The 24,176-nt window shown below is 40.7% G+C and overlaps 1 protein-coding gene and 1 long non-coding RNA gene across 14 annotated transcripts in view; one reads left to right on the plus strand and one right to left on the minus strand.

The window, feature by feature from the left end:
* Window positions 1-7,138, minus strand: part of LOC112984977 (uncharacterized) — a 91,366-nt gene extending 84,228 nt beyond the window's left edge. For both annotated transcript variants that reach the window (XR_010386138.1, XR_003259628.2), the window contains exons 1-2: window positions 7,039-7,138; window positions 3,622-3,791 (exon numbers count right to left, since the gene is read on the minus strand). This is a non-coding gene — a long non-coding RNA (uncharacterized LOC112984977). The remainder of the gene's footprint in view (window positions 1-3,621; window positions 3,792-7,038) is intronic.
* The window catches only part of UBE3A (ubiquitin protein ligase E3A), a 57,286-nt gene continuing 40,098 nt past the window's right edge, over window positions 6,989-24,176 (plus strand). For 3 of the 12 annotated variants that reach the window (XM_064501921.1, XM_064501926.1, XM_026103231.2), the window contains exons 1-4: window positions 7,210-7,567; window positions 11,613-11,701; window positions 15,907-15,974; window positions 23,956-24,074. Coding sequence is in view for 7 of the 12 variants with exons in the window: in XM_026103231.2 (XP_025959016.1) it covers window positions 24,055-24,074 (20 nt within the window). In the remaining 5 variants the exon portion in view is untranslated. Of the gene's footprint in view, window positions 7,116-7,209; window positions 7,568-11,612; window positions 11,702-15,906; window positions 15,975-23,220; window positions 23,368-23,955; window positions 24,075-24,176 lie in introns of those variants that run through there. The other 9 variants (XM_026103228.2, XM_026103227.2, XM_026103230.2 and 6 more) reach the window with 9 other exon arrangements.

A 24,176-nucleotide genomic window follows, 5' to 3' on the forward strand; every position in this document is an offset into this window, starting at 1 on the left:
CTTTCAAACTACAGCAACTGCTCAAGACTTCTTTCTGAAACTGGACACCACTTTATGAACCAAGGCCAGGTTGTGAATGCAGAAAAGTGGGTGATATAGCACAAAGCAGAAAAAGACAAAAAAAATTGGGTTCAAAATACCTGCAGTGCTGGAATCCTTATAGTACCAAACAGGAAAGAATGCAGAATGGAAAAAAAGAACTTTTCCAATTCCTCTGCAGAAGTGAGCAAAGAAAATGTGTTGGAAACCTGCAGTGAAGCATAAGCCCACCTCTTAGGAGGAAGAACAGAGATGTCTATATTCTGCTCTTTCAAGAAGACTGAATGAGGGAAGTTTAAGGCCAGGCTAGCAGAAAGATGGTGCATGAGGTGAGCATGAGCTGCTTCCCCTTTCACACTTGTCCTTTATTATAACAGAACGTAGAGGCCACTATGCTGTGTGAAACATTCAGGGAAATAGTCTCTCCCCTAATGAGCTCATTTCAATAAAACGCAGCAGGAAATCTCCCTCAGCTAACAATGAGGAACTGAAACACAGTCACTTGATCAAGATCGGTGTCCGTTCCAGAAGCGAGAAGTGCTTCAAGGCACCATGAATCTCCAAGCTGTAACTTAACCAAGAGACCAGCTGGTCTCTTTGTGTGAGGAATGGGGAGTACATGTATGCTCCTTAGGACACAGAAGCTTATGGAAAAATCCAGTCCTTTATGGTAGCTCAGATTCAAGAATGAAATACTGAAAATCATTCTTGATAGTGATGTTCACTAATCATTCATCACCTTTTCCTTCCCCACTGAGAATTTAAGTTGATGGGAAGCATATCTGACAGAAGAGAATGTACAGTTTAGTCATGGAATCAAGTAAACTTTTCTAGGTGTTGCTTGTATTTAGATTGTGTATTTTTAGGACTATATTTCTATATTTCTATGTCTTGTGAATAAAAAGAGTAGTAAGTTGGTAAAATCCAAACTTTCTCCTTGCTATTCTTGCATGCCAAGCCAATAGTCAAAGCTAAGACTAGCTTCAGATATTAAAAATAACATGTTTTAAAAGGTAATCAAATGTGAGAGGAAACAGAAACTCTCTGAAATATGACAGACACTATACCAAAGAAAAAAAGCAAGTGACTTACCACAGGCAAAACCCTGACACCTATGTAAAAACATACTTGGTTGGGGGGGAGGGGTATAATGTGAAATCGTATCTGGGCCATCTCTAGAAGACTTTAAAAAGTTAACTGCCTGCTTCCTTATCTCCACTTGCTTCACTCATATCTGACCCTGCCAAGAGTTTTACCATAGTTATCAGTACAAGGAGGGTCATGTTTCCTATAAATGGCAAATGGTTGAGCAGCCAGAAAGGATAGGATGGGTTATAAGAATTTTTGGGGCACATTCCTAATGACTTTAAACTAGTTAACTCCTAATCATAAGGCATCATGGCAAGAATGGGAGAAAAGGTTCAAAGTGATGTCCACTTCAAGTGCAACCTGCCTTCTACTGCACTAGGTGCTCAAACTCAAAGCATCTTGCTTGCCTGTCAAGACCTGGCCATGCAGCCTCCACCACATTGTCCTAGCTTCATCTCCTGCTTAAGCCATGGTTTACACTGTATTAAGCCAATTGACTTGCAGTCAGCTACAGGTGACTGACATGAAAACCACAGGGGCTTCCTTAAGAGCTCAAGTCTCCCTGACTGCATCGAAAATGAGTAGATCTGAGCCAAGAGTGTTATCCCCACCTCCAATTTTCTAAGAAAGAAGACAGACCCCCACTCCTTACCTCAGTAACAACCTACATTTCCATAATCACCACTCAGTCACTGCAGGGATTTCTTATCTCCCCATCACCAAGCTTAAGCTCTAACTCAGACCTTCAAGATTTCATTATATTGCTGATTGATAGTCTTTTCCCCTTCCTCCTCATTTTATCTGCAAAGGGAGGCATAAAGGGTTCAGCTATCAGCAACCTGAAGCATTTGGCTCCCAAAGGCTCATGCCACTTCTGCGTACTCTTTCTGTTTAAAGAGGATAAGCTAAGGTAGATTATTCATGAAAAGATACCTATCATCTAAGGCGTTACATCTGCAGAACTTCAAGATCTGATTTTCACTCTGATAATTCTTTGAAATCAACAGAAAAAAGTATTACCAAGTCCTTTGTATCTGGGTTTTTCACATGAAATGAGGACAAGACATGCAGTGTTCTGTGCATGTTTACTAAGACATCTCTAGAGGAAACTATTTTCTTCTGCAACACTCCGAAGTGAAACATCAACAGCTACTGAAATTCATATGCAACAGACTTGGTTCACTATGGCACTTCTCCAACATTACAATTAACTTGTGAATTAGGCTGGGAATTCTATTTTCAATGCCCTTTTCCTCCCTCTGAACCACTGTCTATTTCATGTAACTTGTGTATGAGAGGCAGTCTGTGCCTGTTCTCTTTCAGCAGTTAAAAAAAGACACTTGTTTCCAACTGTTCGGATCCTAAGATGAGCTTTTCTGCAGGGCTTCTATTTAGTGATCAGGTTATTAATTATAATTGTTGGGGTTTTTTATCCCAGCATTACTTCAAACACATAATTGAAGCATCTCACTGGAGCCTGTTTTATGGAGATTATCACTGCAAAGTACAGTCTAACCACTTGTTTTCCTCAATAGCAATTCATACCCATGCCCTAGAGCTGCAGTAAGGATTAGCAAGGAAGCAGGGAGTGGTGGCTTTTCCACAGGGAATTCCAATCAGATTTCTCCAAATTCAGAGACTGCTCAGCTGAGCAGATCCAGTTGCTTTCCAGCAGCTGGTTATACCAATGCAAAGTAGCTGAAAGCACTCAAGGCAGCAAAAGCATTTCTATCCCATAATATCTGAGCACTTTAGAATATGTAAAGTACTTACATGAAGCAGGGAAGTACAATTACCCCCTCTCTAATAGAAACAACTTGGGCACACCAATAGCCATGCTTAATCTATGGCAAGCCAAGCTGCTCCAGTTCCAAAAAAGCTGCAAACTTATCATAAGAAATCTAAAAGTGATTTAGTGCCTCCTCAACAATAGCAATTTACCCCTGGCAGAATTAAAGTGAAATTCATCACACAGCTTGGTCAACCGTGCACTACGCTATACAGCAATTTGCTCTGGGTATATTCCTTAATGTATCATTCTTAACATATCCACAGCCAAGAGTGTTATCCCCACCTCCTCAAAACAGAAGCAAGGTTGAGTCTTTTCAAACTCATATCCTATTCAGAGAACTTTCCTTCCCCTATCTCTGGGTCCAGTCAGTACAATATACACAATCGTCCATCCTCAGCATCCACATCAGCTGGATCCAGTCCTGCACTTTTCCTCCATCTGCTATCATCTGCCTCTTACTCACATTTACATATGTGGATTCAGAGATGTTTCTCTTGTTTTTTCAGAGGAAAATCTATGACATTTACAAGCAACATTACCTCAGAACAGTGACAGGCCATGAGCTGACCATTACCAATCAGGGACAAGATCCTGGAATCAAAAATTCAATGGAAAAAAATCCACTTGATGCTCTGCAAGGGCCAAAAAAAGGCTAAATCAACTGTCAGGAATTATTAGGAAAGAAAGAGGAGGAACAATACCATGATTTATATATCCACGGTCTTGGCTATTTTGAGCAGTTCTGGTCCTTCCAGCGATAAGGATGCGCAGGACGATAAAAATGATCAAAGGTCGTCATCAAAGTTATGCAAAGAGCTTCCATACAATCATTGACTGGAGTAGCTTCCAGCAAGGACTTTAGGAGCATCACCTAAAAATGCAGGGATAAAATTACAAAGGTCAAAGCTAGGCTGGAGTTGAAACTGGTGAGGAATGTGAAGGACAAGAAGAAGGGCATATGTAGCACAATAGCAGCAAAAGGAGGACCAAGGAAATTGGGCTGCTGCACAATGGGACAGAGCACAATAGGACCTTTGGAAGCAAGTCAGCAGAAGAGCACAATGGGACAAAACACAGGACATGGAAAAGGCTGTGTCAGTGCCATCTTTACTGCCAAGGTGCCCTCCGGGGCCCGCCAGGTCTCTCTACACCTGGTAGTAATGTCTGGGGGAGAAAGGTGCTGCTTACTGAAGAGGAGGATGAAAATAGGGACTACTTAGATAAACTGGAGATCTACAAGTTCACCAGATCAGCGGACCAGCTCTCCCAAGTGTGCAGAGTGAGCTGGCCAACATCACTGTGAGGCCACTTTCTATCACCTCTGAAAGGTCATGGTGTTCATGGGAGGTTCCCAATGACTGGAGAAAGGAAATGATCTAGGGAACATCAGGCTGATCAGCTTCACCTCAGACCCTGGGAGGCTATTGCCAGACTCAATAAGAACAAGAAGGTGACAAGAAACAGCCAACATGGATTTACCAAAAGCAAACCAGTCCTGACCAACCATACTGCCTTCTGTGATGAGATGACTCACTCTGTGGGCAAGGGGAGAGCAGAAGATGTTGCTTACCAGGGCTTCAGCAAGGCCTGTGACATGATTCCCCATAGCATCCTTATAGCCAAACAGGAGATAAGGAACAGACATGTGGGTTCTGCAACAGAGCAAGTGAAAAGTAGGAAGAGACCTGCATCTTCCAGATATAGAGTTTTCTCCACATGACTGTTTCTGGGGTGACAGGAAGGCTCAAGGCAGAATAAACTTTGCCCTAAATCTGAAATTTTAACACATCAAAGTTGGCAGGTTTTTCTATTGTGTGGGAGAGAACTTCCAGATACAACAGTTTGTGTTCATTTCAATGATTATTTTTAGATGCATATCCGGGGTTAATGTCCATCTGAGCACACCACACTGAAGTAGAGTATTTCATTCAGTCTTAATATTTCAAATATGTCTGCCCACCATATTCTCTGAGAGTACTGGTACTGCATGCACAGATTTGTAATTACATAGTTTGAAGTCCACTGACCTTACCAGCTATTACCTCGTAACATACATGATAGGTCTTTCAAAATTGTGCTAAAATTGTATCAATGTCTTCTTAAGAATTCTTAAAAATTCGAACAGATGGATGTTTAAAATTCTTACAGATCTTAAACATGCACTTCCTGGCCCAGAGCAAATAATTGGTTTCAGTATCAGACTTCTGAGAACTTATTTTTCTTGTTTTAAACAGCTTATTCTGACATTTTAAGAGCTTCCCCTGCCTCTAGATTAGACTTTTAAAAATATATACTGTTTTCTAAGGTAAAACAATCTCTATTCAACTACCCTTATTAAGGGACTACGTAATGAAGATTCAGATCTGTTTTTCTTTTTTCTTTCTACTTACTCCTTCTTCCCTTGTTATATGCTTGCAGCTCCATATTTTTAATCTCTAAAAAGGTCAACACCTCAAAAAGTCAAATTTTGCATGTGTAGCCCAACTTTGAAATGATTCGGTCAAGCTGCTTTAGCACTGACCAGCCAAGACACAAGTTTTACTTGTGTTTTAAAAGCCTTCAAAATGTGTGCATGCAAGATGGAGCCTGGATGAGGGGAGGAGGGAAAGGTAAGAAATGACATGAGAAGCAGAGGAAAAAATTATTTGCGGGGGGCAAACTAATGAGCCAGGAGTCAGGCAGAGCTGTGCAAGTCCACAGGATTTCTTGCTAAATCTTAGCGGTATGTGACTAGATCTCACTGCTCTCTGATTCTGCCAGTCCCATGGAGCAGTTTTGCACTTTGTGTCTCCCAGGTTTTTTTTGTATTTATGTATCTATATGTATAAGCTACATTGTAAGTAAATCTTAGTGATTCAAGTGTGAAATCAATGGTTTGAATTACATCAGGCTTTTGGCAACCTGAACATATCCTGGCACCACTCTATGCCCTTCCACCCATCACTGTGGGCAAAGGCAGCAAGATCCTCACCACACTTCTTCACTACAAGAAATAATCTGGTCCTCGCTCCCCCCTTCCTTTCCGTAATGTTGGCTGCAGTAGGGACACTTGCATGGTTGCCTTGCCCAGCCTGGGCTCTGCCTGTCCTGATGCGCCTTGGCTAGTAACAGCAGCAACATATGGCTCTTCTGCTGACTTGCTTCCAAAGGTCACAGGCCGTTCCTCTTCCTGCACTTCTGCTTGCTGGCGCTGGCACTCTGCCCAGATTAAACTTAATAAAACACAGCAAACTGATTGCCCCAGAGCTCCTGGCCTGAGGATAGATCAGAGCACTGTGATGGGAGTCAGCTATGCAAGTCCTTGGTGGAGAATTCACTACGAAATTATGAGCTGGTAGCTACACTTTTTACTATAGCAGCAATGTGCCTTGTTGTATCACCACCCCTCAGCCTGTGTGCCCGTGTGTAGGTGTGCATACGTGTTGATATAGGTGTGTATGTGTGTCATATATATATGTATGAATGTCCATATGTGCATGTTTATAAAAGTATATGTATGTGCACATGTGTATGTATATGTGCATGTATATATGCATGTGCATTGTATGACTGTATGCATGCATATATATATGCGTGTATGTACATGTATGTATACATGTGTATGTGTATAGGTATGTGTGCGTGAGTGCATATGAATGTGTAAGCAAACATATATGTCAGCATATGTGTATGTATGGGTGTGCGTACATGCATGTGCCCATGTATGTTTATCTGTGTATGCTGACATATGCATGTGCTGTGACCGTGGGTACGTCTACATGGGCGTATGTTTACGTGTCTGTGTGTGTGTGGAAGGGGGTGTCGAAAGGGGGTGTAACGACCGCAGGGGCCGCGAGCCGCTGCGCTGACCCCGCGCCCCTCCGCCAACGGCCGCACTTCGCCCTCGCACCAGAAAGCCCCGCCCCTCCCCCACCCCACCCGGCTGGGGGCTGGCCCCTGCGCATGCGCGACTCCGACCTCCACCCCACCCCCGTGCCGCCCGCCAGCCGGGCGCGCGCCACCACCCCGCGCGCCGAGCTGACCGCCGCTCCATAGGGTGGGAGCCCACGCCCCGCCCCTTCGCTGCCCTCTTCCAATATGGCAGCCCTCGCCTCGCGCGTCAGGCACGCACGCGCTACCTCCGTTCCCTTCCGCCAGGCGCACCGAGTGAAAAAGGCAGGAGGAAGCCGGCCCGGAGACTCTATGGTTTCTCCCGGTGGGTAGCGTGCCGCAGCCGCCTCGTCCGCCCGCCCCCTCGCTCGCATTGCACGCCGGGACACAGCGGGTCCTCCTGCGTTGTGCCCCCCCACCCTCCGCGAGTCCTCCGAGCTTGCGCCGCGCCGATATCCGCGTTGCTCCCAAGATGGTGGCGCGGGGCTCGGGCTGAGAGCAAGCGAGTCAGCGAGAGGCGGCGCACCCTGCGGGTCCGGCCCGCCCTCCTGCCCCCCTGCGCGCCGCGCCGCCAGCCTCGCCAGGCCGCTCGCTTCTCCTTTCCTCTCCCCGCCGAGGCCGCGGCCCCGTCTCCTCCGCCCCGGGGGCCCCAACGGCTCCACCGGCAGCAGCGGCGGCGGCGGCGCCTCCTCGCCCGCGGCGCGGCCCCCGCATGAGCCCGGGCGGCAGCAGCAGCGGCGGCGGGAGTGACCGGGAGCAGCAGGCCGCGGCGCCCAGGTCGGTAGGCGCTGCGCAGCGCCCGGCCCGGGGGAGGGCCGGGAAGGGGGGACGGCGCCCGCCTCGCCTCGCCCCGGCCCGCTGGGGAGGAAGGCTGCCCCCGCCGGGGAGGGGGCGGCGGGTGCTGCCGTCCTTCCCCCGCTGCGAGGCACCTGGGCACGGCGGGGCTGTCCCGGGTTGTCCCGTCCCGGGAGCGGGAAGGCCGGGCGGCTCAGGGCTCAAGGCCGCCCCCCGGGGGGACCTGGGTTTGCTGCGCCCCGGGCTTGCTGGGCGACCTTGGGTGAACCCAGCCTGTCGCTGCCTCAGTTTCCCGGCGCGGCTCGGAGCGGAGCGGCGGCGCTGCCGGTCCCCGGGGCTGCGGCGGGGATGGGGCGCTTTGGTGTCTTTGATATGGCCAGCCGTGGCGGTCGGGGAGGTGGAGGCGTGTGAAGTACTGCTGGGCTTCATAACCAGCGTGCGGGGCTTGCTCGACAAAGTAGATGTGGCCTCTCGCTCGTGTTACCTTTTACCCTGTCTGAAGAGTTGGATCTCCTAACTGGTGATCAAGCCACTTTGCTAATAAGTGTGATCGGTCAGTCCTGACAGCAGGACTCCTCGGATTTCAGTTTTTAGTGCATCTGCTGTATTTCTCTTAAAGGGACTGCATGGGTTGTTATGATTCTCGGTCCCTTTGTAGATCAGATGTCTAAAGATGATGTGACATGGCTATTCAGAAGTTACTACTGCTTAGGAAACAAAGTATGTTCCACGACTGTCCTTTAAGTGGCAGGAACGTATAATCTGTAAACTTGTAGTCATGTTTTCTGTCTTCCTAGAGTGTTAAAATTAACGGCAATATTTGCTGTGTTTCTTCCTTGTGTAAGAGCTGTCCTGAGTTCTGGTTTTGGGACAAAGCCTGTGTCTTACGAATTACTTCAGAGATGGTCCCACTGTATCTGTATGGAAACTCAGGTACCTCAGTAGGATTCCGTGCAAACCTGAGGTTCTGTGAGAATCAGCTTGTCAGACTAGCCTGGTACACAGGCTTTTTGCGTGTTGACCAACAAGTTAGTTCTGCAGTGAGAAGTTGTACCTGATTTAGCTTTGACTTCCTAAGAAAGTAGGACCTATGTGACTATATTGTCAACTTATCTAATAATTTCTTTAACTGATCAACCAGTTTGAAAGGGAGAAGTGTGAAAGATAAGATTAAGTTCCTACAAGTTTCATGCAAATAGCATCCAGCTAGAGACTTCCAGCCAAGGGAGAAGCTGTAGTGTAAGCTTAACTATGTTATTAAGACACCTATGACTGGGTAGAAGAAGGGTGGAGGTGGTAAGAGATACCTCTTGGTAAGAATGAAAACCACTGGAAAATGGGCTTTACAATTCCCACAAAATACTACTTTTGTTGGTTAAGATGATCTTGATTACGTGTTTTGGGTGGTACTAGAGTAGCTGAATACTGTGGCATTAAATATTCTGTGCACTTTCATCTTGGAAACAAAGGCACTTTTTTTTTGTTTTGAAAATATTTGAAACTTTAATGATTGTGTTGAATTCAAGATAGGAAATGTGCATTAGCAAATTGCTATGGGTTTTAGGTAGTTTTCCTCACATAGTTTGCCTTTTAAAACACGTGCAGTTTGGTCACTCCTAACAGTGTTTCTGACTGTTGTCCTCATAACAGTAATGCTCTGTCAGTTCAGTACAGACAAATTTTGGAAGAAAAACTGTGGCACTGTGTAGGTTCAAAGGGTTGAAGAATACCTTTAATCAAAATCACTTCATGGTAATATTACAGATCCTTCATGTCTCTTTTGCAAACACATTCTATTCCACTCTTAGTGTTTACTATTTAATGTAGTGTCTTTCATACAGGAATTGAGAAGTTCTTCTGTTTACCAGTGTTGTTTGATGTTCTTCCTCACTGGAGTATCCTGAATGTCTCCCAAGTATTTAGAAATAAAAGCATTGAGTTCCCTTCCTAAATGGCAGAATAAATGATTTGGTTTGTTTGTTTTCTTTAGGGATCATAATTGTGTATGTGTGTATAAGAAGTTACTGAAGTGAGGGCAGGTTTAAAAAAGCAGAGATGTGTTCTTTATCTTTTTCACAGTCTAGGTCTCAATCTAGGTCCTCTTCAGCACTCTAGCATTTTGTGGTTTGGGTCCTTTTTTAATAGCAAACAAAACTTTTAGGCTTTTTTTTATTTATTACTGCCACTGCTTAAAGACAACATGTGAATGGTGATGCTTTTGTGAATGAGAGTTTCTTCTGGGTTTTAGAGAACTAATCACAGAAAAGATAATCTTCTAAAAATTGTGTGTGTTTGTTAAATACATCAAGTGATCTGCTCTGATTGCAAGAGTCCCTGTTAAGCACCTTGAGGATATACCTGTTTCAATCATCTGGCAAAAATAGAACAGATTGATTTTATTTTCATCTAACTTGTTTTTTTAGGAGAAAACCTGCTTCAAAAATACTACATGCATGCTCCTAGTACAGTTATGCTTATTTCGTTATAAAGGTGTGCTTTGTTGTCATGTTCTTTGTTAGTTCTTTATGAATTCATGGGTTCTACTTAACTAAATACATAATTGGGGGGGAATATCTTTGAATCAAGCTTTAATAGTCATAAACATATAAACATGTTGAAGTGTAGAACATGTTTAAGCATATAACATTCTGTATAAGCAATAATTAGTGTAATGCATGACATGACACTTACAGTGGAACAAATTTGGTGTTTATTTTTCTAAATATATGTGTTTCTAGTTTCTATTGTGCAGGAAAGATCCCCCCCACCCGCTTTGTTACTTTTGGTTTCAGTTTACTTAGTGACTGTCCAGAGAGTATTCAGGTCCTTTTAAAAAAGCAGGAAATCCCTCCCCAACCCTGATCAGTTTATTCAAACACTGTAAGGCAAGAATCACTAATTCTTAAAGACAGAAAATGAAATTGAGGAACAAGGAAACAGAATTCTTAAAGTACTTAGGCACCTATCTCCTTTCAAAGTGTTGATCTTTGTTTCTGGTCACTGTGGGCCAAGTCTTCACTTAGCTTAGTTAATGAATTGATATTGATTTTTTAAAAAAAGGAGGTATGTTTTACACTTCTAGCTATTCTGGTAAATGGCTTTCTGAAGTATCCAGTGTATTAAGGTTGTTATAAGTTATATAGAGAAAGAGTGTTTAAAGACTTTTTATTGTTAATCAGACTCTGATTGGTACATGGAAGAAGTGAGACAATAGCTTTATTATGAAGGTCTGTACCAAATCTTTTTGAATATGGTATTTACCTTCCAGGGGAGGAGGGGAAAGGATGCTTTTTAAAAAAAATAGCTATAAGCTTTGCTTAAAAACTTAGTTGCTGTAGACAACTGTGATGAGCAAATCAAATGTTTGAAGTGACTTTTGTTCTTGTCACGTTAAATACTTTGATCTTAAGTTTTGCTCTGTTAACTTACTGTATTCACAGGCAGTGTCTGACAGCCTCACAAAGCAATGTATTGCCCATGAACCGAAGTTTGGAGGGTGCTGGTTCATATGAATAGCAATATTTTACAAGTACTAGCTGGCTAGCAGAAAGTATGCAAATACAGTATAAAGATAATATGTAGTAGAAAAGCAACACTTCAGTAACTGTACCAACTGGTGAGAAGACATTTCTTCAGGAAAATAACCTCATGGTAGAAATATAAAAAGGTAAAATCAAGTGTTTAGATCCAGGATTCCTGCTTGGTAAGGCAACACATGACTAAATCAGACTTTAAATCACTATTTTTGAATAGTTCCACCCTCTGTGGCTTGGATTCACAGAACTTGTTGACAAAATAACTTGCTGATTGCAAAACTACATTGTAAATTAAATATTATTATAGTGTTCTGTCTTTAAAAATACTCCTTATGAATGAATCTCCTAAAGAAAGCATTAACTACTTTTAATAGGTTGAGCCTGCTTCCCTCTATTATGCAAACTGCTGAATGGAGGAAGGGGATGGAAATCAGTCTTTCCGATGCTCTTTCTGTTACCATCCTGCGTGTTTTTTTACCCATGTCTTACAGGGTGGTGAAGAATTAGGAGAAACTGCAGTTGTTCAGCTCAGAGGAACTAAATGGTGGCTTCCCTTTGGAACCTCACTTCACTGTATTAGGTAAGAGGAGTGACCTGCTTCTTTTGAAGCAACCTGTAGTTCCTTAGGACAGATGTATATGTATTTTAAGAGGAAATTCTACTTAATGCAGCAGAGGATTAGATTTTCTTTGTAATCTGATAGTTTGGAAGGGATATTCACTATTGTACAGCTTTTCAAGACTTTTCATCAGAAAGCATTATTGTTTGCATCCAAATAACTTTAAAAATATGCTCCATATTCAGGTAGTTGATCTTTAACTGTCATGCTTATCTTGCCTAGTACATGAACAGTGGAACTGCACCAGAGGTGAATTGTAGTGGTGACATTTTAGCGCAAACTTGAAGTGGTGTACCACTTAGCTGCTTAATGTGGAAGGTATTGCTTTCTTTCATGTTCTGTTCATTAGTATATCAAAGAAGATATTCAGGATCTTTGTATGATGTAGTTTCACAAGCTATGGCCTAAGTAACTATCAAAAACTAAAAAGCGCAGTGTATGAGTTTCAAACCTGGTAGAAATTTGATGTTGGTGGGCCTTGCATCAGCCAATGAGATCACAAGCAGAAAATCATGGAACTGTTGTCTAGCGTTTAGGTTTTGTTGCTGTTGCATGTTTGCTGGCAACGATCGGTCCGTGTGGTCTGCTCTTCGTTCTGCATCCCTTGAGGACTGCGGCAAGACTCCTACTGTCCTTACTGAGCTTGAGTACCAGGGGTGAAGCTACATCTTCAGTTCATCTTAATAAGGGAGGCCAGGATCTTACTCCCTTTGGAGGACCCCCTTTGAGGACTTCTTGATACTGCCTCAATAATCATTATAGCAATGAAATTAGTAAAAAGAGCAATTAGAATGACAAACACCTGCTTTCCCCTACCTTTAGGAGCTGTGTGCAGGAGAGGCAGAGGAGCTTATCTGTAGCATGTTGCCAAGCTGCATGGTGCTGAGAGATGCCAGACTTGTCCAGACAGTCAGGCTCTGGCATTACTTGTGCACTCCTGTTCTGGTATGCTCTGTGGGACCCAGGTTGGAGCAGCTGCAGTTCTGCAGGCTTCGGGTGCCAGAGGTGGTGGTGTGGCTCTTAAAGGAGCTGCACTTCCAAAATGGGCTGCAGGTCAAAATTCGTCAGGAAATGCTACCATACTTGTGTGCAAGTTCTTCTTTTGCCTTATGGTTAGTCGTGCATTTGAGCTAACTATACCTATAATATTTTGATTTTACAGTATAGTATGTTTTGTGCTTTTAAAAGGTGTAGAAAACTTCCACAATGCAAGATAAATACTTAAGATGTCTATCACTATTTCAGATTTTCCATTTCTAATATGATGCTTTCATCTTTGTTATTTATATAACCTTCAGGACAATGACTACTCTCTATTTCATAGTAAATTCTAATGCACAAAGTAGTGGTGACAAACAGTATGGTTTAATGTCTGTATATACCCTATCTTGTGATTAGAAAGTCCAAAGTATGCTTGTGTACACTGCTGTTAGTAGCAGCATCTAGATGTATACTTCAGCTGTTGTAGCAGAATTTGCATGTTGTGGATCACAGAATTACATACCTACAGTCCACACAAACTGTAAATTCCATACAAGTTCCATGGACACAGGAGTTCTGAAGAGTGTATCACTTTACCAAAGTTATACTATTTCTTGGTTGAAAAGGTTGAGCTCTTTCCTTTGTAAGATGGTAATAAATGCTCCATTTGCATGGTTCTTATAACCTGAATAGTGTATTAAAGGATGGATATTTGTGAATACTTGTTTTTTTTATTTGACTCATGTGCTGCCATATTAAGAATGTCAGTCATGGAAAACACATGATTAGAGCTAAAATGATTACTATTTTAACTTATGTATTTTGGAGCTGCGTGAGTGGGTCTATAATCCTAGGCAAAATGCCTTCCACTTACTTTAGGGTAACTCTCAAATATTTTTTCTGCTTCTGGAAAGCGATCATCCAGACTCCTGATAGAGGTGACTTTAAGTGTCTTTCATCAGGCAGGATGCAAGAGTTGTAAAGTATTTTTCATAACTTATTTTTGTTTAAATCTCTTCCAGTTCTGTACTCCACAGTTGCTTGGTTGATTCAGTAGTTTATCTCTGTTAACGTAATTCAGCATGATAAACTCTGGAAGTCTTCTGTTTCTTATTGAAAATGAATGACAGCAGAGTTGTGGAGGGGGGGAGGTTAAGCGCTTTTGGCTTTGGTTGTGTGACAGATGAAGGTTTCTTCATGTTGAGTGGAAGCAATGGTGTTAGCCATGCCCTTACTCAAATCCGTCTATTTGTGTTATCTTTTTTAAAGCAGATGTGGCTTATTGCTAATTAATAAAGATACTAAAGACGAATGTTGAAATTGATTCTATTTCATGAAACTATTTTCATTTCTATTAGACAAGCACTACGTATTCCATGGTTGATTTGTTATTGTCGCGTAGCCTTTGCCCAAAACTCTTTCTGTAGACTCCTGAATTCCTGAGGGGCTGACACTTGCATTGATGGTGGGAGTTGGAGGGATCCAAACTGGAAGTCCAGATGCTTCAGTCTTGTGCTATTAGTGTTGTTTGCTCTTCTGATGCTAGCCATGCATTCTGAAGCAAATCATCTGACCCAGCTCCTCCGCTGTGGTCTTGTTTCTGCTGTAAAGTGTAATGGCAGGAGTTATTATCTTACGTAGCTTCGGGTATGTTAAGGACCTTTGTCGTCTTTTCTCCTATTGCTGGACAATAATCATAAGGTCCTTAATAAATGTATTTGTGATACTTTTTGTGACTGTACTTTGTGCTTTCCTCACACTCCATGTGCACTCAAAGCTGGTGCTTTTATACCTCGGAGGAGAATGAGTGAATTTTATGTAGATGGCATTGGTCTGTGTGAATATAAGCATTTTAAGCTAGAAGTCTTGTGGTATGAGATGCAAGCATATTGGTCATATTTGTCAGAATACTTCTTACTCGGTTTGTCTTATGGTTTGTAGTACTTGTAATGCTGTTGCTAAACTACAATATAAGATAGATCTTCTGAATTTCTATTGTTGGTATGGAGTGGCAATACCACTTCCTTACAGGAAAATCATCAGTTACATTGTCTCATATTGTTTAGATGAATCTTCCCCCCCCCCCCCTTTCTGAGTGATGATAGTGTTATACAATTGTCAGTAAAACATTAACTTATTAATCCTAATTATACATAAATCTGCATGATTATAATAATTGTTGAAATAGGAATCTTGTTTTATAGGACAGGTAGGCTGCATTTGTCTTTAGACATGAAAAATCATGTCTGCATATGAACCCTTTGTGTTGTAGAGCTTTACTAGCCCAGCTGTGTCAGTCCAGGATTGCTCCTTTTCCTATTCCTGATACAGAAATGGACCTTTGCTACTGCATGAGTTTAACATCTTTAAGACAAAGTTGAATGTATTCTTAAGTAAGCAGATCTGGATTTCCTTGGTAGGAACTCTGATCTGTGCTGGAGATCAGACTAAATGAGCTGCATCGGATTCATTTGTTTTTAGTAGAGTTTATGAACCAAGAAACTAATTATTAAAATTTCATATAGTGAAAATATGCTATGCCAAAAGAATAACTTTCTAAAAATAATTACTAGGTGTCTTTAGTTATATGCCTAATAGTCGATCTCTGTCATTTACTCCTCTATGTGCAAGCCCTCAAATCAGTTGTACTTTTAGTTGTTGTTAAAATATTTGGAGTGTGTTTCAGGCTTGAGTCCCTTGTTAATTATGGCTCTTCTAAAAATGAACTTCTGTAGACAAGCTTATCAGACTTTGAAAGTTTTGTGCAGCCAGGGCAAAAATGTGGCTCTATTTGCCTGCTTTGAATCTTTTTCTTATTATAACTACTGATGCCTTAATTAAAAAAAAAAAAGGGGGAGGGAGGGAGGGAAAGGGAGAAACCTTGCCAAAATCTTTTAGAAGAAAGAAATGGATATTTATAGTGAAGGGGCAGAAACTGGACAAATGGAATTATACAACTGCATTACATCACTAGAGAAGAAAGAACATTGTGCTTATACAGTTTCTGCTTTTGTAGTTTCCCTAAAATACTTAGTACGTTATCTGCTGTGATTGCAAGTATTTGCTTCTAATTGAATGCAACTAATTGAATGGCCATTTTGAATATATAATTTTGAAGTCACATGGAATTTCATGTTGGTATAGAGCATAGTGCAAAAACTGAAATGTAGTGTTTTGCATTACAGGTACAAGAACTGTAGAAGCCCATTTTAGAATCTGGAAAGACAAACTTATGCAGCTGTGGAAAGATATGGTATGTTTATATTTTCATTTATGTTGTGTCTATGCACAACTAATAATTATGCTTTTGCCCCATTGAGGGGGGAAAAAAAAGAAGACGCATTTAGGGGGAAAACGTGCATGTTCATTTCTCCCATATTTTTAAACTGTAATGTCTTTTACTAGTAGGCACAGTTCTTCTGAAAACTGAGTTATTTGATGTTCTTGGACAAAATAAATACTGATGATGCAACATTGCATTTTAATTTGTTTTACAAACACAGTATCATGCTACTACCATTCATCTGTTTCTTTATGGATTGGTTAAGGACTAGCACTGTTTCTGAGGAGGGGGTTTTCTTGCTGCTGGACATATAGTCATGTTTGTACAGTTTTTAATTCTGAACTTGATTTGCAGGTTATGTCTGCTAGAAAACTTAGGCAGATGTTAGTGTAGGCAAAAACTGGAAATTGGAATCTTAGGAAATACAGAAATTTAACTTTCATTAGCAGTGTTAACACGAGCCTATGACACATGGTATCTCTTTTTGTTGATGATGTTAAATGTCCAGCCAGCTTAAAATATGCGTTTTAGCAAGGTTGGAAGCTTAACTCTTAGTTATTTTAATTCCCTTATACAGAACACATGCACCACTCCATAATGTCTCAAGTTCTGTAAAGCTGTAAACTTGATGACATAGCTATCAAAAGTTTTTTGAATTTCTCCATTCAAAAAAACCATTGTTCTTCAAGTTCAGATTTTCCTAGCTTACTAAATAGGTCTGTTAATGCATTATAAAATAATATGTAGTTAATTCAATAACTTCTAAATGATGTATGTACTTTCTTTTTTGACCACTTTAAATATGGAGAAGAATTTGGTAACTGCTGATGCAACTTCTATACCTGTGTCTATGTATAGCTTTTTCTTTTGAAGATACCTGATATATGAGCCTATTTAAAGTTTTGAAACTTCAGCCTTGCAGCAAGGTTGTTGGGTGTCTTTTTTTTTTTCTTTTCTTAGTTCTGTTTCATAGAAAAATATAGAGGGGAGCTAAAATAATAAATACTTAAGCTGCAACTTTAACGATAGTGTATGCTAGTTAAAAACTGTAAATCTTTTTAGAAGCCATAGTGTTACATCATCATAATCCAGATGTTCCTGAAAGAATTTTATAGATTGGTCCTTTACTCTAGCAGGCATCTGGCAGGTAGTATATTCATTTTTGCACCCACAGCACCACTGGGACCACCCACCTGCTTCTTGCTCTCCAGTTTCAATACCAGTTGTGTGTATGATAGCTCTTTCCCAAACCTAAGCCATTATTTCTGTTGCCATTATTTCTGCTGTTTGCTTTTTTTCTGGATGTTCAACTATTTGCCACTGTGTGTGTGTGTGTGTGTGTGTGTGTGTGTGTGTATATATATGTATAGTTTTTCTAATTGTATGTGCTCCCTAAACCAATGGACAAGAATCCCTTTCTAACCACCACGGTATGTGAGTAATGAATACTAATGGAATGGCAGAAAGGTTGAATATTATGGTATAGGATTGCATGATTGCTTGGTCTTAATATGAACTATATATGAAGAAAAATGCAGGTGAACAGAAAGGTACTTTGCATGAAAGACTACATGGACAATGGGTGGGAAAAGAAAGCAAAGTAACCAGGGATGAGAGAAAGAACAGATGGAAATAAAGCTTGAATGTAAAAGCTGAAGTGAAGGTGGATAGCCTTTCTGTTTGGAAAGTAACTTAACTTGATACCTATCCAGTACAAAGCAGATCTACTAAAAGAAATTTAAATAGACTATTGGATCTCATCATCTGATATAGTAGGGGCTTTCCATTCATAACTGTATACCAGTTTGGGAGAAGTCTGAAGTAGTGGGCGTCACTGAGATAGAAATAAATTGCTCTGCTGCAAAAGATAAGGAAAGGATGTGTGTGCGTGCATGCATTAAGCATAATTGAAGAAAATTCAGGTATGGTCTAAGTGAAGGATACAGGAACTAAAGATAATTCCAGGTCTTTACCTCTTTCACAACAGTGAATAAAGTATATCTGTGAACTTACTGAAATATCAGCCCAAAACCAAATGTTAAATGAAAAATCTAGTGTCTATAATTGAGAGGGCAGTTGTAGAAGGTGAGAATAACACATGAGCCTTTAGCTTTAGAAAAGAAATTCGGAGTGAACAGTGGGCCTTATTTTATTACTGGAGTTATTGACTTTGAGGCAAAGCAAGTATAAAGACGCTGTGGAAGAGACTTTATATAAATCTATAGATGATCCCCATATATTGAAAGTTACTAAATGCACTACCTTTATTAAACTCAAAAGTTATGTTTTCACTAAAGTGTAAATTCTGGAATGGCACCAGCCTTAATTTCAAGATGGCAGTAGCAAATTCAGATCCTCTCCCAAAATAACTTACTCATATGTTAATTGTCCTTGCTGTGCTGCATGTTTGTGTTCTTACTCAAATCTGAATTTGTCAAGCTTTAGTTTTCAGTCATATACTTTTTATATACTTTCTTTTAATTGGAGGAATGTTTTAGTGTGTTCTTCCTGTGCTGTAAAAAGACTTGGCTGCTTCTGCTACCTGTATTTTTTAGCTGGATTAACTTTGAACTCTTTCCATTATCTCACCACAAGGCACTTGCTCCAGTCCTCATGCTACCTTCATGGCTCTTTTCTGCTACTTCTGAAATACTTCTGAAGGTTATTGAGTAACTGGAGAACTGGGCTCAAGTTTTGAATATGTCTCACATGCCTTGTGCAGCTGAACAGATACCTTTCCAGAAACCCTTTGTGAATCCTATTTGTCATTCTAGCTGTAATACTGGGAACATGTTTGTGTTTGCTTATCCATTGTGACTACCTTAAGTCACTTCTGGTTAGCACTTTCCAGGGTGGATCCCCATTCTTTCGGTGGTCTACCTATATGGTTTCATATTGTGTTTGTAATGTATTGTGGTTGAATGGGTTTGGCTTACGAAGCAGTGAATTTTTTTTCCCTGCAGATGCCTTTATTTATTTTTTGCAGCTTCCCTAGGACTTGTATCATAAGGTTTTATTAGTGGCTGTTTTATTTTACTTTGAGATCACGGATAATTTGACCTGTTAGATTTCTGAAGAAAACCTCTGGAATCCTGTCATGTCTTTGCGGGCTTTCTGTGTTGGGAACATCATGCAGCCAATAAAAGCAATTGATACTTTAAATCTTGTCAAAAATTACAGGACTCGAGCATACCTACTAGTTTCTTCTGTAACCTGCAGTTAAAATTGAACTTGGGGATTTGGTGAATTTTCTACAATTTCCTATAGGATACTTGGTGGTATCAATCTCAAGATATACAAGGCCAGTTCTCTTACTAGTAGCAGTTCCCTTTTTGAAGGAGAGAGCTAGCTAGGGTAGTTCTGAGGGCCTCTCTTACCATACAGATAATGACTGTCCTTTCCATCATGCTACTCAAAGCCATTCTGGAAATGTATCCAACTGGAGAAGGGTGATTACTTCATCATTCTTGGGGGATCCAGAGGGATTCTTCAGCAGACACACAGAAGCTGTCTTTAGTGGTATCTTCTTTAGAGATATGGCTGTTTTTAATCAAATTAAATTCCAGCACTGAAAGGTGAGGACATGGTGGTACTTTGTACCAGGTGGATCGATCCCTTTTGATTTAGATCACCTGTCAGAAAGATTGTTATCAAAGATTACTTGTAAGGGAAAACTTAAGTTCTTAAAAATGCCACCTCTTGGGGCATCCATTCTTCCATCCATCAGTAAGAAGTCATAGCTTATTTTCAGAAATTCTCTCCACTCAAGGATTTTTCTGGGCCTCGGATACCGATTGTCAGCTGTCAGATAGCTGCACTGTCACCAGAAATGAACACCTGTGCATCAAACAACATAAGGACAGTAACAAGTGTAAAAAATCCATGTAACTTACAACTTTCAGTCAAAACTGATTTGTAGCTGGTTTTTTTTACCGTATTTTTGACTGCTCACAAATATATGCTCTGTTCTCCATGGTGTGGCTTTGGATTCTGTACCTTAACGTTTGCGGGGGGGGGGGGAGGGGTCGGTCTTGGTACGTGTTTGGGTTTCCAGATTTCTAAGATTAAATGAAATATGTAAAAAGATCTCACTTGGCTATGTAACAACGTGGTTTTAGCCCCTTCTGAAGCAACTGAACTTGGTTTCTGACAGCTTGCTCTTTCACTGATTTGTTGTTTGCTTCCTACCTCCTTTTCAGTTTATAGGAGCATTCTTCACAGAAAATCTGTACCTCTATCCTCTTGAAGAAATTAGTATTGTCTTGATTTACCTCATAAACATTATTTATTCTGGTTTCCCCCCCCCCCCCCATGGTACTTCATGCCATTCAAGGTTCTTCAAATATAGGGTTTGAAGATACAGTTCTTGTGTGCTCTCTTGCTAATCATAACATGGGTTGTTGCAGTTCTGGTTGAATCATACCTACATTTGCCTAGTGACCGTTCACAAGAGGTAGTCTGTATTGGAGCCTGCCCTGTCCCAAAGAGGCTCTAGTAGCTAGCTCAGATTTCTTGGACACATTCCACGGGGACAAACTTTGTCTGATACCTTCGGCTGCTCTATATGTCCATGAAAGACTAGATTGTAAACCGTACTAATCATAGGAGTGGAGGTCTGAGAAATCTGTGTTCGAGCAACTCTGCTCCAAGAATTTTTTTCCTGGGACTGCGGTTTCAGGGTCCTATCTTCTGGAAGGTAAGTTACATTCAGAGATTATGTAAAGGAACTCCTCTGACCAAAACAAAAAGAAAAAGCTAGCTTTTAGGTCATTTTCCTGTTCTTTTCAATGCCTTTTTCCAGGATATTAGTTTATCTATCAGTCTAATTTCTCTTTCCTGATCGAGCAGTGTCCTTTGACTCTTTTACCAATGTTTGTTTTTCTCTGCTTTGTTCAGATCCAGCAGTCAAAATAAATGTCTGTCTTTTAAACAGTTTCCTAATAAGGGATCTTGGGCAGTCTCCTTTCCCACTTACCCCTTGTTTCAACATATCAGTCTCTTTTGGCACACAGTATTCTTCTGATCAGTAAATGAGTAAGGTTTTAGAAAGATGACTTTTATCTGTGCGAGGGAAGCCCTGCCTATCATCTTCTGTTCCACAGCACTTGCAACAGGGATAGGTGGGGAAGGTAGAATGAGAGGGATATAGAAGGGAAAATGATTCATTAAGGTTTCTTGCTGCCAGGGCACCTGTGTTCTTGGAATGTACCAAGAGATTTTGGACCTCAGTACAGTAAATCCAGTTTTAAGATTTATTGTAACATCAAAAATGGTGAAGCTGCATGATTCAGTGCTTTGATCCACTATAAATTCAATCTTTAGATACAAATTTTACTACAAAATTTTGATAGGTTAACTTCAACTTGGTAAGATTCACGCTAGTTCAGATATTGTCTGTTTTCATGCAGCTGGTGTAAATCCCATGTTGGGTGGTCTGCTAAGTCTGACTAATGCAGTTGGGTCTGTGTCAGGCCTTGGCACAAACTTGTCTTGGCAGTGACTGTGGAGCTGTCACCTCAAAGCATATTCTTTAACATTCCAAAATATGGTGGTTTCTGAATCCAGTACCAACACTTTGTTCACAGTGAAGAAACACAGTCTTCATGATTTCTTTCCTCATGCATGAAATAGTAAAAGACAGTCTTCCTTATACTAAGGTTGCTGTCAGCCTGTTGTTCTAACATGCTTCCAGTTGAATTGAAGACTGTTCTAGCTAACACTTTTCTTCATGGCCTGGGTGATATAGGACACAATCTTGCTAGGGAATGACTGGTTCAGTGCATGCTACCTGGTACTTAAAGCAGTCAGAATGCAGGTTTCTCAACAGTGAATGAGGCATTAGAGATTACACTGCTGTCCTCTGTGACCAGTGCACTAAAAGTTAGGAGAAGAGCTAGAAGAGGCTTTAATTTCTCGATGCATTTTTATAGAGGCATTTCACATCAATTCTTCAGAAAGCAGCAAGAAATAGTTTGACTTAAGAAAAGAAGGCACTGCCTCAGAATAGACATCTGTTTTCCATGATAGTGGACATTGTCATATTCTGAGCAATCAGAATGCCATAAGCAATATTATAAGTTGTTTTTTTACCTTAGATTTGCACCAGCATCTTATTTAGTTTTTGCTCTTTGCTTCTGTATACAGTTGATGGTCAGTAAACAATTTTGAAGATCTTAACCTGTCTGTCATTTGGTTTTGACAGATGAGGAACATTTCCCATTGGCTCTTATCCCTTGTACTGTATTCCTAGCATTTGCTCAGTTAAACTTTGATGCTTTACAGCTGTAAAGCGTCAGTTGCTAGAGAACCTCTGTTTTGTTTCAAAGAGGTTTTCAGTAGCCTGCTTTCCTCTTTTCTTAAATTAGCTGCATGTGTGTCTAGATGGGAACTCAAATATTACTAAGGTTAAAATAATTAAATGATATTTTCTTCCCTCAAGGAATGTGCCTAATAAAACTAATTATTATTCCAAAACTAATATAAGTATCATTCCATTTTAGAGATGCAGAGCTTTTGTAGCAGAATGGCAAAATGTAGCAGAGTGGCAAAAGTCAGTAAGCTTTTTAGAAAAATTTGGAGAATTGTAGCATTGTTCAGTGACTTCTGATCTCTGAGTTAATGGATACAAATTAGCATTGAGAATGCTTGATTGCTCATCAAACCTAAGACCTTTCTGGAAAGACTCTTGTGACATACTGGACTGAAACACAAAAGCTTGGTTGCTGGAATATTTAGAACTGTAGGAGGTGTTCAGTTAGTATTTGCACCAGATCAGTATGACTGCAGGTGTTACAGATAGCTGTGTGTTGGCCCTCTGTAGCTCATGAGCCTTTGTGCACCTTGCTCTATGAGGGTACTGCTACCTGACAACCTACTGATTGTAGGTTTTCATCACTGTTTCATCCAAGCCACAGAAATAAAATTCTTAGATATTGTACAGAGCTCTGTATTCAAAGCTACTAGGCATTTAGAAAATATTTTTTTTACTAAATACATTATTAATATTTCAACTTAAAGTGAATAATGCTGTTTTTGATCTGACTCCATCACAGGACTTGTTCTTTAAAGTCTTTATCCAGTCCACCTGGAGCTTGGGTGGGAGAGAGAATGGGGTGATACTGAGTGTTGAAGGTTATGTTTGCAAGTATTTTATCAATTAACTTTAGTTTAGAGTAGATAATAGCAATAGGTAAGAGACTAACTGGTTCCTTTTCAGCCATGGAAGTAATCAGCTGGGGTGGTCCCAGGGCGCTCTGGGCACGAGTATTGCTGAGTGATCATTGGCTGCCACCTGCGTGACAAAGTAAAGGACCAACCCTTCAATTTATACCGGTGGAGCCAGATCACGGGAAACAATTGACAGGTAAAATATACTTTTGAAAATGTAAGGGAGAGGAGAGAGACTGTGATGTAAATGGAGCAAATATTCCAAAAGACTGGCCAAAGATAGCAAAGTTTGCTGCTGTGGAACTCTTACATATATTTAGCTTATTTAATTTTAGGAGAGGCATACAGCAGAGCTTAAGTTATATGTTGCTCCCCTTCAAACATAAAATCTCTTTAGGAACTGTTATTGAGTTTATCAAATCATATTGTAGTTAGAACTCATAGTTCATATTTATAAACATTTCCAAATCTTTGGATGCTGACTGTCTTTATGTCAGATGCTTTCCTCTGGTCCAGGAGATTTCCCCTTCCCCTCACCTCCCCCCACCTTGGGAGAGACTAAAAGTAAGTTCAAGTTCACCAGTCCTGGACTGTAGTGAGTTATGCCAGAAGTCACAGAATGCCATTCAAAAATGAGTACACTTTTTTTTTAAGGTAATAAACCTTAATTTTGCAGATAAACTAATTCTTAGCATCAATATTTTTTCCCCTGATGTTTTCATTCAGTAAACTGGCTGAAAATAATTTGTAAGGACTTTTAACTAAATTATTTTTAATTATTCAGAGTTGTTAAGCTTATGCTTAGCCCAGCGTGAGACAGGACTGGTGTGACAACTTGTTTTTAATCCGTGACTCAAAATTGTGATCACCCTGATGTCACCGAATGGCCACAGCTTGTAAAAGGTAAGCATAAAGCATATCGTGTTAGTTCTGAGGTTATTTTTTAGTATAATATTTAATGTTAAAAAGTATTTAATTTTGTATTTAATACTTAATTTGTATGAC

Source organism: Dromaius novaehollandiae, chromosome 1 (genome assembly GCF_036370855.1).
Source record: "Dromaius novaehollandiae isolate bDroNov1 chromosome 1, bDroNov1.hap1, whole genome shotgun sequence".
Classification (NCBI taxonomy): Eukaryota; Metazoa; Chordata; class Aves; order Casuariiformes; family Dromaiidae; genus Dromaius; species Dromaius novaehollandiae.